The following is a 13895-nucleotide window of genomic DNA, read 5'->3' as shown; positions in this document are numbered from 1 at the left end:
ATATTTCTTAAAAATGTAAACACAACAAAACAGAGTTGGTTACAGTTGTCTGGTAACCACAGTTAACGGGGTAACACAAACTCTTGGATTGTTGTACCAACGCTGTGTTCAACTGTTGTCAAGGAGACAGGCTGCAAACGAGGCCTTGCTGGGATTCGAAAAAGTGTGAGAAGTAAGAACTGTGTGCATTGAGTGTGTGTGTGTGTGTGTGTGTTTGTGTACACAGTCCTTTGACCACAGTGGCTCTGCTCTCTAAAAGGGTCAGGCTTGCAAGACTGGTGAGGCTGAGAGCTCACACAGAGGTCTGTCATCAGCGATGGACAGTATCAGAGAGAGTCTGAGGGGATTTCTAAACACACTCGTTACCTACAGCTTCACATGCTCTGGATGGGAGCTGTCATCTGTTTCAAATTGGAATTTAAAAGAGAGTCTTAATGAAACGCTAATTACAAGAAATTAAGTCAACACCAATGGGTAGCCTTCCCTTTCATTCCAGTTGATGTTCGGCTAGCATATGCTGCCCCAGAGTTGCATCCAAAATCATATACTTCTACAGTATATAGTATGCGAAAAAACAGTATGCCAAAACAGTAGGCGAAAAGTACCCAGATGACCTACTACTTCTGCCGAGATTCTTAAGTGCGTATTCGATGGACACTTTACTATCCCATGAGGCCAAGGGAGAGAATTTCTGAATGGCAGTGAAGCGGCACAACTGACGCTGGTAGGTCACATGACAGTAACAACATGCCGGATATAGTATGTCGGAATTTCATTCATACTATCCAGATTCATACTATATAGAACATATTTTTTTATCAGTTGCGAAGTTTAAATTCAAATGTAGTACCTACTCAGACAGTATGCGCTTTTGGACAAACAGCTGGTGAAACATCTACTAGCCAACAAAAAATTAGGCTCTAATTGTATTCTAATAAAAAAGTACAATTTCAATCAAATTAAATTAAATAATAAAAAATGTTAAGTAAATCATAAAAAAATTAGCAACATTTAAATAAAATTGAATTAAAAAAAAAATACACATTTAAATAAATTAAAACTTATATTTATCTAAAATAATATTAATACAAATACATTTACATGGCTTTGTCAGAGAAGAAAGATCCTTTTGTGCACATAAAGGTGAAGTTACAAAATATACCAGCAGAGGTTAACTGGTCAAACCTTAACCCCTTGATTCTAAAAATATTAAAAAAAATAAAGAGTGAAATCTACTAAAATCACCAAACATAATTTCAGAAATAATTATGCTTTCAAAGATGTTTTCCTGAAGACTCCAATCAAACTGCTTTAAAACAAATAGCCTCACCCCAAGCTGACACGATTGGATGATGTCCACTGCTTAAGCACACAGATATTTGTTAAACTTTTTTGAAAAATGTTTAAATTTTTTTTAACCTCCACATCCATTCCTAAAAGTCTCTGCATGTAAAGCTCGGATAAGAGAGTGAAATCTACTAAAATCACCAAACATAATTTCAGAAATAATTATGCTTTCAAAGATGTTTTCCTGAAGACTCCAATCAAACTGCTTTAAAACAAATAGCCTCACCCCAAGCTGACACGATTGGATGATGTCCACTGCTTAAGCACACAGATATTTATTAAACTTTTTTGAAAAATGTTTAAATTTTTTTTAACCTCCACATCCATTCCTAAAAGTCTCTGCATGTAAAGCTCGGATAAGAAAAAAAAAAGATTTTAACACCAAAATGTCAAATCACCTTCACTTTTGAACACAAACCTCTCTTTCTTTTGCACATGCACACACATACACAAGCCATATGCACCTGATAATGGTGTTTTCTTGTCACCTGTTTTTTTTTTTTCTTTGTGATTGAACAGCCTGTGTTGCTCATGACGCACATGGAGCGACAGGCGTAGGCAGGGCTGAGGTGCGCGGGAGGGAGTTTGAGGGGCTTTCGCACAGTGTGTCAGGGGACATCAGTAGTCCCAGTGCAGCCCACGTCCATGCTGAATAATTCAGCCCGCCTCCATTCCCTTCCACCTGAGGAGGCCTGTCTCCTAGCGTCACCAGCGGGGCCACTCAACTGCTCCCGAAAGGTCAGACTCTACCCCATCTGAGAGCTGGGCCTTGGGGGCTAATGTACTCCCTGTTTACCATCCAGCTAATGCTCCCTCGACTAATCTGACAAGCACAGGCCTCTCACCTTCAGAGCTCCTTCAGATGAAGCCGTATCTACGAAGGCTTTCAAAACCATCGGCGAGGTGCCCAGGCTAAGTGCCTTCTCTGGTCCAAACCTGGGCTCGTGGGTGCCTTCGCACCAATCAATTGATCTTTTTTCCAGAGTAAATGGAATAGAATGGAGCGTAAAGGGTTTTGTCCTCTTGCTCTCTTTTTTTGGAAGCCGATTTTATTCACCAAGCGCTCCGTTTCTACTGAGAGGCGATGCAGAGATGCAGCGGTAGGCTATTAGAGCAAACATGCATGATACAAATGGGTGCATTTATCAGCAGCTGACTTGTATTGACTGAAATTAAAGAGTGCAGGGGACTGGATGAACTGTAAATTCTAACGACACCTGAGATAATGGATTGGTACTTGGGGTTTAACTGAGGTGGACAGATTAAAGAGTTTAATGAATGAGATACTATGGAATTATGGCGTGTAAATGTACGGATATTGATATACTGTACAAAACATGAATAAGTATACTAATACTAGAGGTTATATTTCATTTTCACCCATATTGACTGGAAAGAAAGCAGCTGGACCAGGCAAGTAAACTCTTTAAACAAGAAAGTCTAACTGACAATCTCTTTCAAATGGGTGATTTCTCATCAGGGAACCTCGAATACTGTGATTGTAAGACTCGAACAGGCTCTGACGTTTCACCCGTCATTCTGCTCTTTGTGATCCCAAACGGTCCCATGATAACGGCCCAAAGAGATTCTGTAAAACTACAATCAATGCTCTCAAAGCAGCACGATACATGGATTTTCCCCAACGTGGTGACAACCGGCGTACACATTTCTAGATTAGTGAACGGCGTTTTGCCTTGATGATTCTCCGTGGAGGGGACATCTAAGTGTTTATCTCAACAACAACAAGTCTTTACTGTTTTTTTGCACTTTGACAGGATTTGGGTTAATGTCATTTGGCAGGGAACTACATGTAAGGGTTTATGCGTGTTTGGTATCTCACTTGTATCAGCAGCGCAGCATTTGCTCTTCTTGCATAAAGATCATTTTTATTAGGGTTCATCACAACAATCTCTAGGCCAAATTGCTGCTTATTCTGGCCAAAATGTAACTATTCTATGAGATGTATGAATTTGTATGCTTTTTCCCCCATAAGAACACTGAAGTCTATTACGCAGATTGTAAAAACTATACAAATTGTTAGAATTCAAAGCAAAAATTCACCAAAATGTAAAATGGCTATGAATTGTGTTGATCTGACTGGTGTGTAAAGTGATGAACAACAGTTTGATTTGTTTTTACAGTACGTGCCATTTAGAGGTGGGTTTATGAAGAGTATATTATGTGATAAAACATTGTGTTATAAATATTGTATTGATCAAACATATAATAGTGCGGCAAATTTTTCAAACTCTAGAAGTCAGTTTCCACCTCATAGACTAAATCTAGCAATGCAACTTCATACTGTATCTCACATTATGACTTTATTTTTCACAATGTGACTTTTTATCTAATATGGATCTTTAAATCTCCCAAATGAGATTTTATATTTCACAAATGGGACTTTGTACAGCATATTATGACTTACAATGTGATTCTATACATCACAATTTTGACTTTATATCTCATATCTCATGTTATGGCTTTATACAGTATCTCACATCATGACGTTGCATCTCACATACTTTTGCCTCTCACAAACTATATGTGTTACTTAGAGACAGGCTTTATTAGCAAACAGAAGTACGGAGTTATTTCTGTGCTATTCTGACTATCTCACAAACATACCTTAAAGCCAGTTACACAGTTTATCTAGTTAAATTGCTACTAAGTGCCTGAAAAAATTTGGAATATCTTTCAAATATGTGATATCATAATAATCTGGCAAATTCAGTGATTAGTTTTGTGTGCAATGAGCATTAAACAGTCAGTGAACAGACTGTGGGCGGTAAGTCAGAGACTACAAAGCACCAAAGATTCACAACTTTGTTTGAAAATTGTGTAAATTTTGTGTTATAAAAAAAAAGCAGGAATTTGCATGACTGATTTATGTCGGTCATTTCAGTACCCTTGAGCACAGCTAGTGGCAGCAGCAGATGTATGTGACAGTAAGCCTGCTGCTTTAGAAAGTTATTGAAACCCCAATCAGCCTGTTTTACCATGGTACAGTTGAGCCTGCTTTGATTGGACAGGTATGTCCACCAACGCTAGCATAAGCCATTACAGAGCCACTGACAATCCCAAACACTGGCATTAAAACTGCATCCCTTCAACCCAAACAAAAGCCACTCGCCATGATTCAATGTGTCACTGGTGAAATATTCATCATGAAAGAAAAGTTCCTCTGAAGTTGCCTTTGATTAATCAGGTATGAAGACAAGGACTTTGCAAACCAGTGACGTTAAGGTGACCCTTAAAGAAATGTTCCAAGTTCAGTACAAGTTAAGCTATATTGACAGCATTTATGGCATAATGTTGATTACCACAGAAAATATGTTTGACTAGACCCCCAGTAAATAATAAATAAAAATGTTTTATGAAAGCATAAACAAATGTAAATGTAAATTAATGATAAAAAATATATATATATATTAAAGTAAACAAATAAATCGATCAAAATATTTTTGATACGTAAAGAGTATGTGTTTGTATACCTTGGATAGCAAAAACGAGTTGTTTGGGGTCAACAGTTGGGGTCTTCTTTTCCGGAGACTTCTTCCCTGTTCGACGGTGACCCCTCCGTTTCTTGCTCTCTCCCCAAAGGTTGGAACCGCCGTGCATGCTGGGAATATTCAGGATGGCAATGCCCTCCAACGAGATGTTGCTGAGGTTTAGGGTGACACCATCACACTATAAAACACGAGAAAGGTAAAATTACAATTATTATACAATGAGTGAACAAATAAATGACTTGATCGATCAGTCAATCAATAATGAATAAATCTATCACTGTTGCATTAGCACTAACAAACTAAAAATAATGTGCTTTCTGTTATGTGGGCCTTTCTGAAAATCATCAGTATTGTGTGTGAATACAACAAAATCTTGAAAGACATTTTGTCAAAATGTACTTTTTTGCATTAAAATAATATACTACAGTTCTTTCCAGTGGTTCAGCAGGGAGTGTTTAAGTGTTAGAAAGGTGACAAGGCATGTGGTTTCTCACTTATTCTCATTACCTCCACCTCAAGATAATCATGCAGCTTCTTGCAAGTTGCCGAGAAGGTCTCTGAGGTTCCAAACTCAAAGTACCAAAGCTTATTCTTCGCCCTGAAACCAACAAGTTGTGTCAGTTTTTTATGCATAATGTATAATTTACAGAACATGCAATTATTAATTATTATGGTGAAGCATGGTCTTGAATATCCGCAGTGGGTAACTAGGATGCAGAATATACGGATACCATAATGGTTATCAGTCAATATATTTTATTGTGCATGAATTTTTTAAAAACATTTAGACTATGATTCAGATACTGATATGGCCAAAAAGTAAGATGAAATTCTTATAGCTTCAAATGTAAATCGATGAGATCTTTATGACTGTATAACAGATTACCTACAAAATAAATATCAGTTGCCATCACTCTGTATTTGTCAAACAAACAATCTTGGTGAGATTGTATCTAAATGCTTAATTTTTTAATCAAAGCTGCAGTTTTTATAGTGGAGGCAAAAATATAATGCAATGCAATACAATGACGATTCAGAGATTAAGAAATTAATGTTCTTTAAAAGGTAATATCACAAAATGATGTATGGATAATTAAATATACCCAAGTAGTTTCAATCCAGTACATGTTCATTTTGAAATACTACAAATAATGTCCAGAATTTGAATATTAGTGCATGGTAAGGTTCAAAATCAAAATGCTTTAGAGTAATGCATAACCTAAAGTAATCCACAAAGACTGTCGGGTCCTCATCTTGGCATGAAAATGACCGATATCCAGGATGACTGAAAAACTGAAGCACATGGCGCAAACCCCTACCATTACAGAGACCAGCTAGGGTTCAGAGAGGGTAATCTAGCTGCCCCTTCAATTAAGAGTGGACTGTGGAGCCGGACCCCTGTCCCCCACCCCACAACGAAGTCTCTCTGGGACCAGGATCATGATCAGTGACCTCACCAGAACAAACCACCATCTGCTTTCATTACCAGCAGACACACACACCTGAACCTTCTACAGCAGGGACCAAACAGCAAGGATTTTGAGATTTAGAGAATTACACAATACAAAGCAGAAAAAAGGGATCTGGTTAAATGAAAAAATAAAGGAGAAGAAGGACTCGATAATTGGCATGAAAACAATAAAAAGGCTTAAAGGAATAGTTCATATAAAATGAAAATGTGCTTAAAATGTATAACCCTCAGGCCATCCAAGATGTAGATGAGTTTGTTCCTTGTGGAGAAATTTAGCATAACATCACTTGCTCTGCAGTGAATGGGTGTCGTCAGGATGAGAGTCCGAACAGCTGATAAAACCATTACAGTTATCCACAAGTAATCCACATGACTCCAGTCCATCAACTAATGTCTTGTGAAGTGAAAAACTGTGTTTATAACTTAAAACTTTTTTTCCCCCCGAGTTGGCATGAAAACAATAAAAAGGCTTAAAGGAATAGTTCATATAAAATGAAAATGTGCTTAAAATGTATAACCCTCAGGCCATCCAAGATGTAGATGAGTTTGTTCCTTGTGGAGAAATTTAGCATAACATCACTTGCTCTGCAGTGAATGGGTGTCGTCAGGATGAGAGTCCAAACAGCTGATAAAACCATTACAGTTATCCACAAGTAATCCACATGACTCCAGTCCATCAACTAATGTCTTGTGAAGTGAAAAACTGTGTTTATAACTTAAAACTTAATAACTTAAACCTCTATCCATAATATTGCTTTCTACAGCTGATAAAACCATTACAGTTATCCACAAGTAATCCACATGACTCCAGTCCATCAACTAATGTCTTGTGAAGTGAAAAACTGTGTTTATAACTTAAAACTTTTTTTCCCCCCGAGTCCTCTATCCATAATATTGCTTTCTCCAGTGGTAAAGCCATCTCGTCTGAATCAGGAGAGAAATAAGCACAAATCTGTGCTTAAAATAAAATGCACTGATTCCAAGCAAAAACAGATCAAAACAGTTCTAAACAAATATGTAGATTACTTGTAGTCGTGTGGATTACTTGTGGATTATTGTGATGTTTTTATCAGCTGTTGGTATTCTCATTCTGACGGCACCCTTTCACTGCAGAGGATCCACTGGTGAGCAAGTGATGTACTGTAATTTTAAATTTCTTCAAATCTGTTCTAATGAAGAAACAAACTCATCTACATCTGAGGGTGAGAACATTTTCAGTAAATTTTCATTGTTTTCAAGGAGTAGACTGACAAGCAGTCATAGTGTTTGTTAGCACGGTAGTTTTTTAGCTTTTCAGCAATACTGTAAAAGAAGAAAAAAGATAAATGCATAAAAGCATTTTAAAGCGTTATCTTTCTAACATCAATCTGTACCTCTGTAATTAAAGGGGAGGTGATAGGTATTTTTCACACAGAATGGATTAAATTTATATTAATGGCAGCATCACTTCTTAAATGCCCATAACTTGAATCCGACCAAAGTCCTGGCATCAGTCGCAACTCCAGAACAGATTATCAATCAGGGGTCCGCAATGGGGGAAAAAACCTTTTAAAACACGCTGATGTGCAGAAACTGCGCAATAAAAAATGGCCCCCTCTTCACTGGATCCCAGCCCCAACAACCTGGATCTATTAGTATAAGCAGGACAACAATCGCTGAATTATTGATTTCCTCATTAGACTTTTTGTCAGGACCATTTAGTGACGTTAAAAATGAGCTTTCATTAGCCACTAGCAGGAGAACCTCGCCGCCTTTGATTTATAATGTGCAACATGGTCAATATACGGCAGAACGGATGAGGAAAACACGGCGCACACGCTGCGATCGGCCTCCGTATGTAACCACACACACCTCAAAGCACAGATTACATGGAGACACACACTTCTTCATAGTGACAGAAGCTGAAAACTCTCCTCCCAGAGAGTACTTACAGTTATACAGATTCAGGACATACAGGATGCCTGGATTAACATATGGACCTTTATGTTCGTTATGCATCTAGGTAGGGCTGCTAATTAAAAGAATGCTAATTAAAAGCTGCGTTAAAACCCAGAGCAGAATGTTGAGTGATGGTTTGTTAGCATATGTCATATTTTATCTGAATGCGAAGGGTAACAGCCACAGGTAAATGTCTGTGTTGCGTCATTTGTGAACTCTTGACTGGATCTCTTACTAAAAATGTGTTTTAATGTAACAGAATTTGGTTCCAAAGCAATATGCTGTATTTTTAACCATTGACTATAGCCATTCAACATTACAGTTACAGTATAACTGAGAGCTATCAATTGGAACATTTATTAGAATACTTAAAATAACTTCTCATTTTACCCAGAGCAGAATGTTGAGTGATGGTTTGTTAGCATATGTCATATTTTATCTGAATGCGAAGGGTAACAGCCACAGGTAAATGTCTGTGTTGCGTCATTTGTGAACTCTTGACTGGATCTCTTACTAAAAATGTGTTTTAATGTAACAGAATTTGGTTCCAAAGCAATATGCTGTATTTTTAACCATTGACTACAGCCATTCAACATTACAGTTACAGTATAACTGAGAGCTATCAATTGGAACATTTATTAGAATACTTAAAATAACTTCTCATTTTCTTAATTCTAAATTAAATATAGATGATAGATTAAATATGGTTAGATACAAAAGTTATTGATTTCCTCTTTTTTCTTTTGATCTTTGAATAAATGTTCAAATCGATAGCTCTCAGTTATACTGTAATGTTGAATGGCTATAGTCAATGGTTACATATTAGGGGGAAAACTATTTCATAGAGACATCAGTAGCATTGTTATCAGTGATACTAGCCTTCAGTCATAAAAAAAAGATGTCATTATACAAATATTAAAAATATACTGTCTTTATGTTGTTTGTACATTAATTTGAAGATTGAATGTGAAATTATTGCAATGAGGCGCTGAGGCGAAGTGGTGCTCGCGTCTGAAACGTCTTGGTTTGATGTGGTCGTAAAGACGCTCTGCGACTGAATAAATGCACTTCTTGTCAAGAAAAATTTGACAGAAGCAGCAATTGTGAATGGGGTGGCCAACCCTAGCTCCGCCCCTGCATTAACTGTGTTAAATATTTTTAAAGCCCCGTTCACACCAAGAACGATAACTATAAAGTTAAAGACATTAGCGTCCACACCAAAGCGTCCACATATCGTCTGTATATTCCAAGCGCACACGCGTCTGTCGCTTTAAATTCTCCAGCTCTTTATAGCAGGATGGATTCTGATTGGCTGTCAATGTTTGTATCGTTCATCAGCTGGAAAAAATCGTTTTGAAAGTGATTCCAACGATATCGTTTCTCTGTGCCTTTATCGTTATAGTTGTGGTGTGGACTCTGCTATTCTTTAATATTCAGAACAATTTTTATAACTATATCTTTATCGCTATCTTTATAGTTATCGTGCTTGGTGTGAACGGGCCTTTAAACTGAAAAAAATAATCGCCTGCGTTAATGCGCTAATTTTGCCAGCACTAAAATTAATATATAAATTCTAAAACATGAAAAAAGTAGCCAACTACTAAATAAAAAAAAATAAGAATCAATTTTTGCATCAGAATATCAATATGAGACTTCATAGTTTTGAGATTTAAAACAATTTAAAGAGATAGAAAAAGCATAAAATAAAGTAAAATTAAATTAAATAAAAGAGAAAAAAGCATAAAATAAAATAATGAAGTAATAATTAATAATTAAATAACAATTTATGCATTTAGCAGACGCTTTTATCCAAAGCGACTTACAGTGCATTCAGGCTATACATTTTTTACCAGTATGGTATCAAGTAAAGACTAAATAGAATATAGTAGTCTAATTATAGAAGTTTCAGGGTTTATACTGCAGATCTCAGACAATATATTTTTTTAGACCTCACCTCTGAGTTCCAGTATTGCAGACATTTGAGCAAAAGATCAGTATAGATTGAGCCACGATGGCTCCTTAGTCGATTCCCTCCACTTAACCTAACAAGAGTGCTAAAGCGACAAATCAAGCCGATCCTTTTGCTCATTAGATAATTAGGAGCATCTCATCTCTTCAATCGGATTCCCATCTGTTCCGTTCCCTTTCACCGACGCACACAAGTAGGGCTGATAGACGGGGTCACAGCTGCACTAAAGACTGAGGGAAAGATCCATGCACGCACTAGGAGGGGTGAAATGAAATTTTGGATTATTCTTACATGCAAACAGAATTTAAGTGTACTAAAAGTACCAAAAATGTACATAAAGTGTTTTGAATCAAAATGGTCTATTGTGTGTCTTCCCAGTGCTACCAAACAAGGACTTGAGGCAAAGTGTCACGGTGGTGTTGTCGACCTGAGGCGACTTTGCCTTTCGCCACTTTCTGCTGCGTCTGAGGAAGGCAAACATGGTCTCATCATTGATTTTTTTCTTTGACACCTAATCTAACCTGCAGTGATGTACGACCTCATTCTCACACTAATTTCTTCTTTATCTGAGGTGATAAATATCACATTGATATAACTAGCTCTGTCAGGACTGCTCCGATGCACTGGTTTGCAGAACATGACACTACAAGAAGAAGAGCAGAGAGAGAGGAAGAGAGAGTCGTTGCTTGTTATAAAACCATAATCCTAAGTATAGCACAGTGTTATTGTAGTATCATTGAGATATGAGTAAAAGTTTTTAATAATATTTTGAATTAGTTTTTATTTTTATACTTTGTTTTTAATTTTTATTTAAGTTAAAGTTTTAGCAATTTAGTTGCGTGTTCTTGTCATATTTATTAGTTATACTGTATATATATATATATATAAAATTTCAGTGTTAGTTTTACTTATTTTAGTAGATCAAGTTTAACTACATGAACATTTAAATTGTCTTGACAACTAGCTGAAATAAAAAAATAAAAAATATATATTTTTTAATATATTTTATTTAAAGTTTAATTCATTTCAGGTAAATATGAACAGTTTTACTGTATTTGTGATCAAATAAGTGCAGCAAATTAATTCAACATTTTGACCATTACCGTGCTTATATATCAGACGTTAATTGTTTTTATATAATAATAGTTTTAAATCATTTTGACCGGTAGTGTATATATATATAAAATCTAAATTAAAAAAAAGAGAGAGAGAGAAATATATAGGGGGAAAAAACTAAACAAAACAAAATATTATATATATTCAATATCTGGAAAAGCATGAATAAAAAAAAATGTTCATTGTAATTATATATGTATAATTACTCGTTTTGTAATATTTCTAAGCTAGGTATCCCTTGCGGACAATGTATAAAATATAAACATTTATAAAAATTTAAAACATATTGTGCAAGACAATGCCACATCGGACCCACAAAATTAAACCTAAAACCTACTTAAAGACTAAGTTTAAACAGTTTAGTGTGTGCATTTTGGAGCGAAACACTTGAATGTGTAAAGCCAGGCCTGTCATGTGAAATAGGCTCTCCTGACTCAGGGTAATGGTTAATGGCTGGAGAGTGTGAAAGGAGGAGGTTCCCTGACAGCTGGCAGCCCTGCAGGAGTCAGTGGCTCCACATGGGGCTGTGGCTACTGAAGAGGTTGCCGTGAAGGCGGAGGACTACTCAGCAGGGGAAGCAGGCCTTTCTAGTACCGCTGGGTTTTATTTGACTCGCCGTACTGGTCAGAGACGAAGTGCACATCGGCACCTAAAACATGAACTAGAACCTAACTACAGCTCTGTGTAATCTGTGGTCATGATGCCCAACAGTCATCAGTGCACATGTATGCATTCAAGTCTCTTGTACAGTAAGGGCTTCCCTGTGGAATTCTGTTCCAGTGTGGATGGGGAATGTCTCAAAGGCCCTGCAGATGGAGACCAGCATCTGCCAACTGAGTCTAAGAGATGCAACACAGGTAATCAGATGACAGCAAGTCCTGGCACGTCTACAACATGAATGAACTGAGACTAAACCATAGAGGATCTGGCCGATGGCCATTGATCTGAAATCAAACACAACAGGTTCTTCCAATGAGCCCACTAATTAAAGGCACATTGTCAGGATTTCAATCTTTTATAAATTTAATGATTTAAAAAAATAGACAAAAAATAGTGTTCACTTAAAAATTATCATTTACTTAGCCTCATGTTATTTCAAACCTACAGTATATGCCTTTACACTATACTATTCCAAAGTTTGTGGTTAGTAATATTTTTTTGAAAGAAATTTATATTTTTATTCAGAAAGGATGCAATTAATTGATGAAAAGTGACAGTAAAGGCATGAATAATGTTATGACAAATATAGTAAATACCTTACTTTTGAACTTTCTATTCATCAAAGAATCCTGAATTTTTTTTAATCAGTTTTCACAACCGTTTTCAACATTGATAATAATAAGAAATGTGTATTGAGCAGCAAATCAGCATATTTTAGAATGATTTCTGAAGGATCATGTGACACTGAAGACTGGAGTAATGATGCTGAAAAGTTAGCTTTGATCACAGGAATAAATTACACTTTGAATATATTAAAATAGTAAATGCTTATTTTTAATAATATTAATAATAATATTTCACAATATATCTGTTTTTACTGTATTTTTAATCAAAAAGTAAAAGTTCATAAAAAAAGTATCATAAAAGTATTGTAAAAATTCATACGACGTGTACACTGTGTTAGGCAATTTAAAGGGACAGTTCACTGAAAAATGAAAATTCTGTCATCATTTTCTCACTCTGATTTCATTCTAAACCTCTATGACCTTCTCTCTTCTACGGAACCTAAATGAATTTTTGATTTTTTTAACTTTTTTTGTACATACCCAAATTACTTTTTCAAAAAATCTACTATCATGTTGTGTTTTTTCACAGAAGAAATTAAATCATACAGGATTGGAACTACATGAGGCTTAGTAAATGGTGATTTAATTTTGATTTTCGAATGAACTATTACTTTAAGAACAGATGCTTCAGTTGGAACATTCAGAAGAGACCACAGCATAAACTTCCAAGTCAAACAAACTAGTAAATGCAGGGGAGGAGGACAATATTTTGTTTCATACATATGGGTTTTTCAATTATTGATTCTGAAACATTCCTTCTCTATGATGTGACTTTTTTTTTTTTTGAAGTGTTGATACCTGACATGATTGTGCAAGGTGTGAGATCTTCTTCTAATATAATACAGTATGTGAAGTGGTGAACATCAGGTGGAGTCATCTGCTATTTCTGTATGTACGCAGTGTGTGAACATGAGGAGGTGGAGCAGGGAGGAGTTTGAAAGTCCAGCAGGGATGGGGACAGGGCCACAGGTGAGATCTCAATAAATTACACTCTGAAGTGGTCATTAATTATAGATGACATCCCAGTCAGACCAGCGATTTCATTTGAAATGAGGAGCAGTGTGCATAGCGGTGCTGCCCAGGGCTCTGCTGGGATGGTTTATGTATGTGTGCGTATGTGTGTGTGTGTGTGTGTGTGTGTGAGAGAGAGAGAGAGAGAGAGAGAGAGAGGGAGAGAAAAAGAGACAGAGAGCAGTGGGTCAAACAGTCTTAGCTCTTGCAATAGCTTTTTGATGAGGACCCTCATTACGCTAAACGGC

General features: G+C 36.4%; 1 protein-coding gene across 10 annotated transcripts in view; it reads right to left on the bottom strand.

Annotated features, from left to right (window-relative positions):
* The window catches only part of dgkb (diacylglycerol kinase, beta), a 54094-nt gene that overhangs the window by 6404 nt on the left and 33795 nt on the right, over positions 1-13895 (bottom strand). For 9 of the 10 annotated variants that reach the window (XR_001609422.1, XM_016274573.1, XM_016274581.1 and 6 more), the window contains 2 exons: positions 5364-5454; positions 4839-5034 (listed from right to left, as the gene is read on the bottom strand). Coding sequence is in view for 9 of the 10 variants with exons in the window: in XM_016274573.1 (XP_016130059.1) it covers positions 4839-5034; positions 5364-5454 (287 nt within the window). In the remaining variant the exon portion in view is untranslated. Of the gene's footprint in view, positions 1-4838; positions 5035-5350; positions 5455-13895 lie in introns of those variants that run through there. The other variant, XM_016274633.1, reaches the window with a different exon arrangement.

Source organism: Sinocyclocheilus grahami, unplaced genomic scaffold (genome assembly GCF_001515645.1).
Source record: "Sinocyclocheilus grahami isolate Dianchi unplaced genomic scaffold, SAMN03320097.WGS_v1.1 scaffold6.1, whole genome shotgun sequence".
Classification (NCBI taxonomy): Eukaryota; Metazoa; Chordata; class Actinopteri; order Cypriniformes; family Cyprinidae; genus Sinocyclocheilus; species Sinocyclocheilus grahami.
The sequence above is the reverse complement of the archived record's forward strand: the minus strand, read 5'-3'. Positions and strand labels throughout refer to the sequence as shown.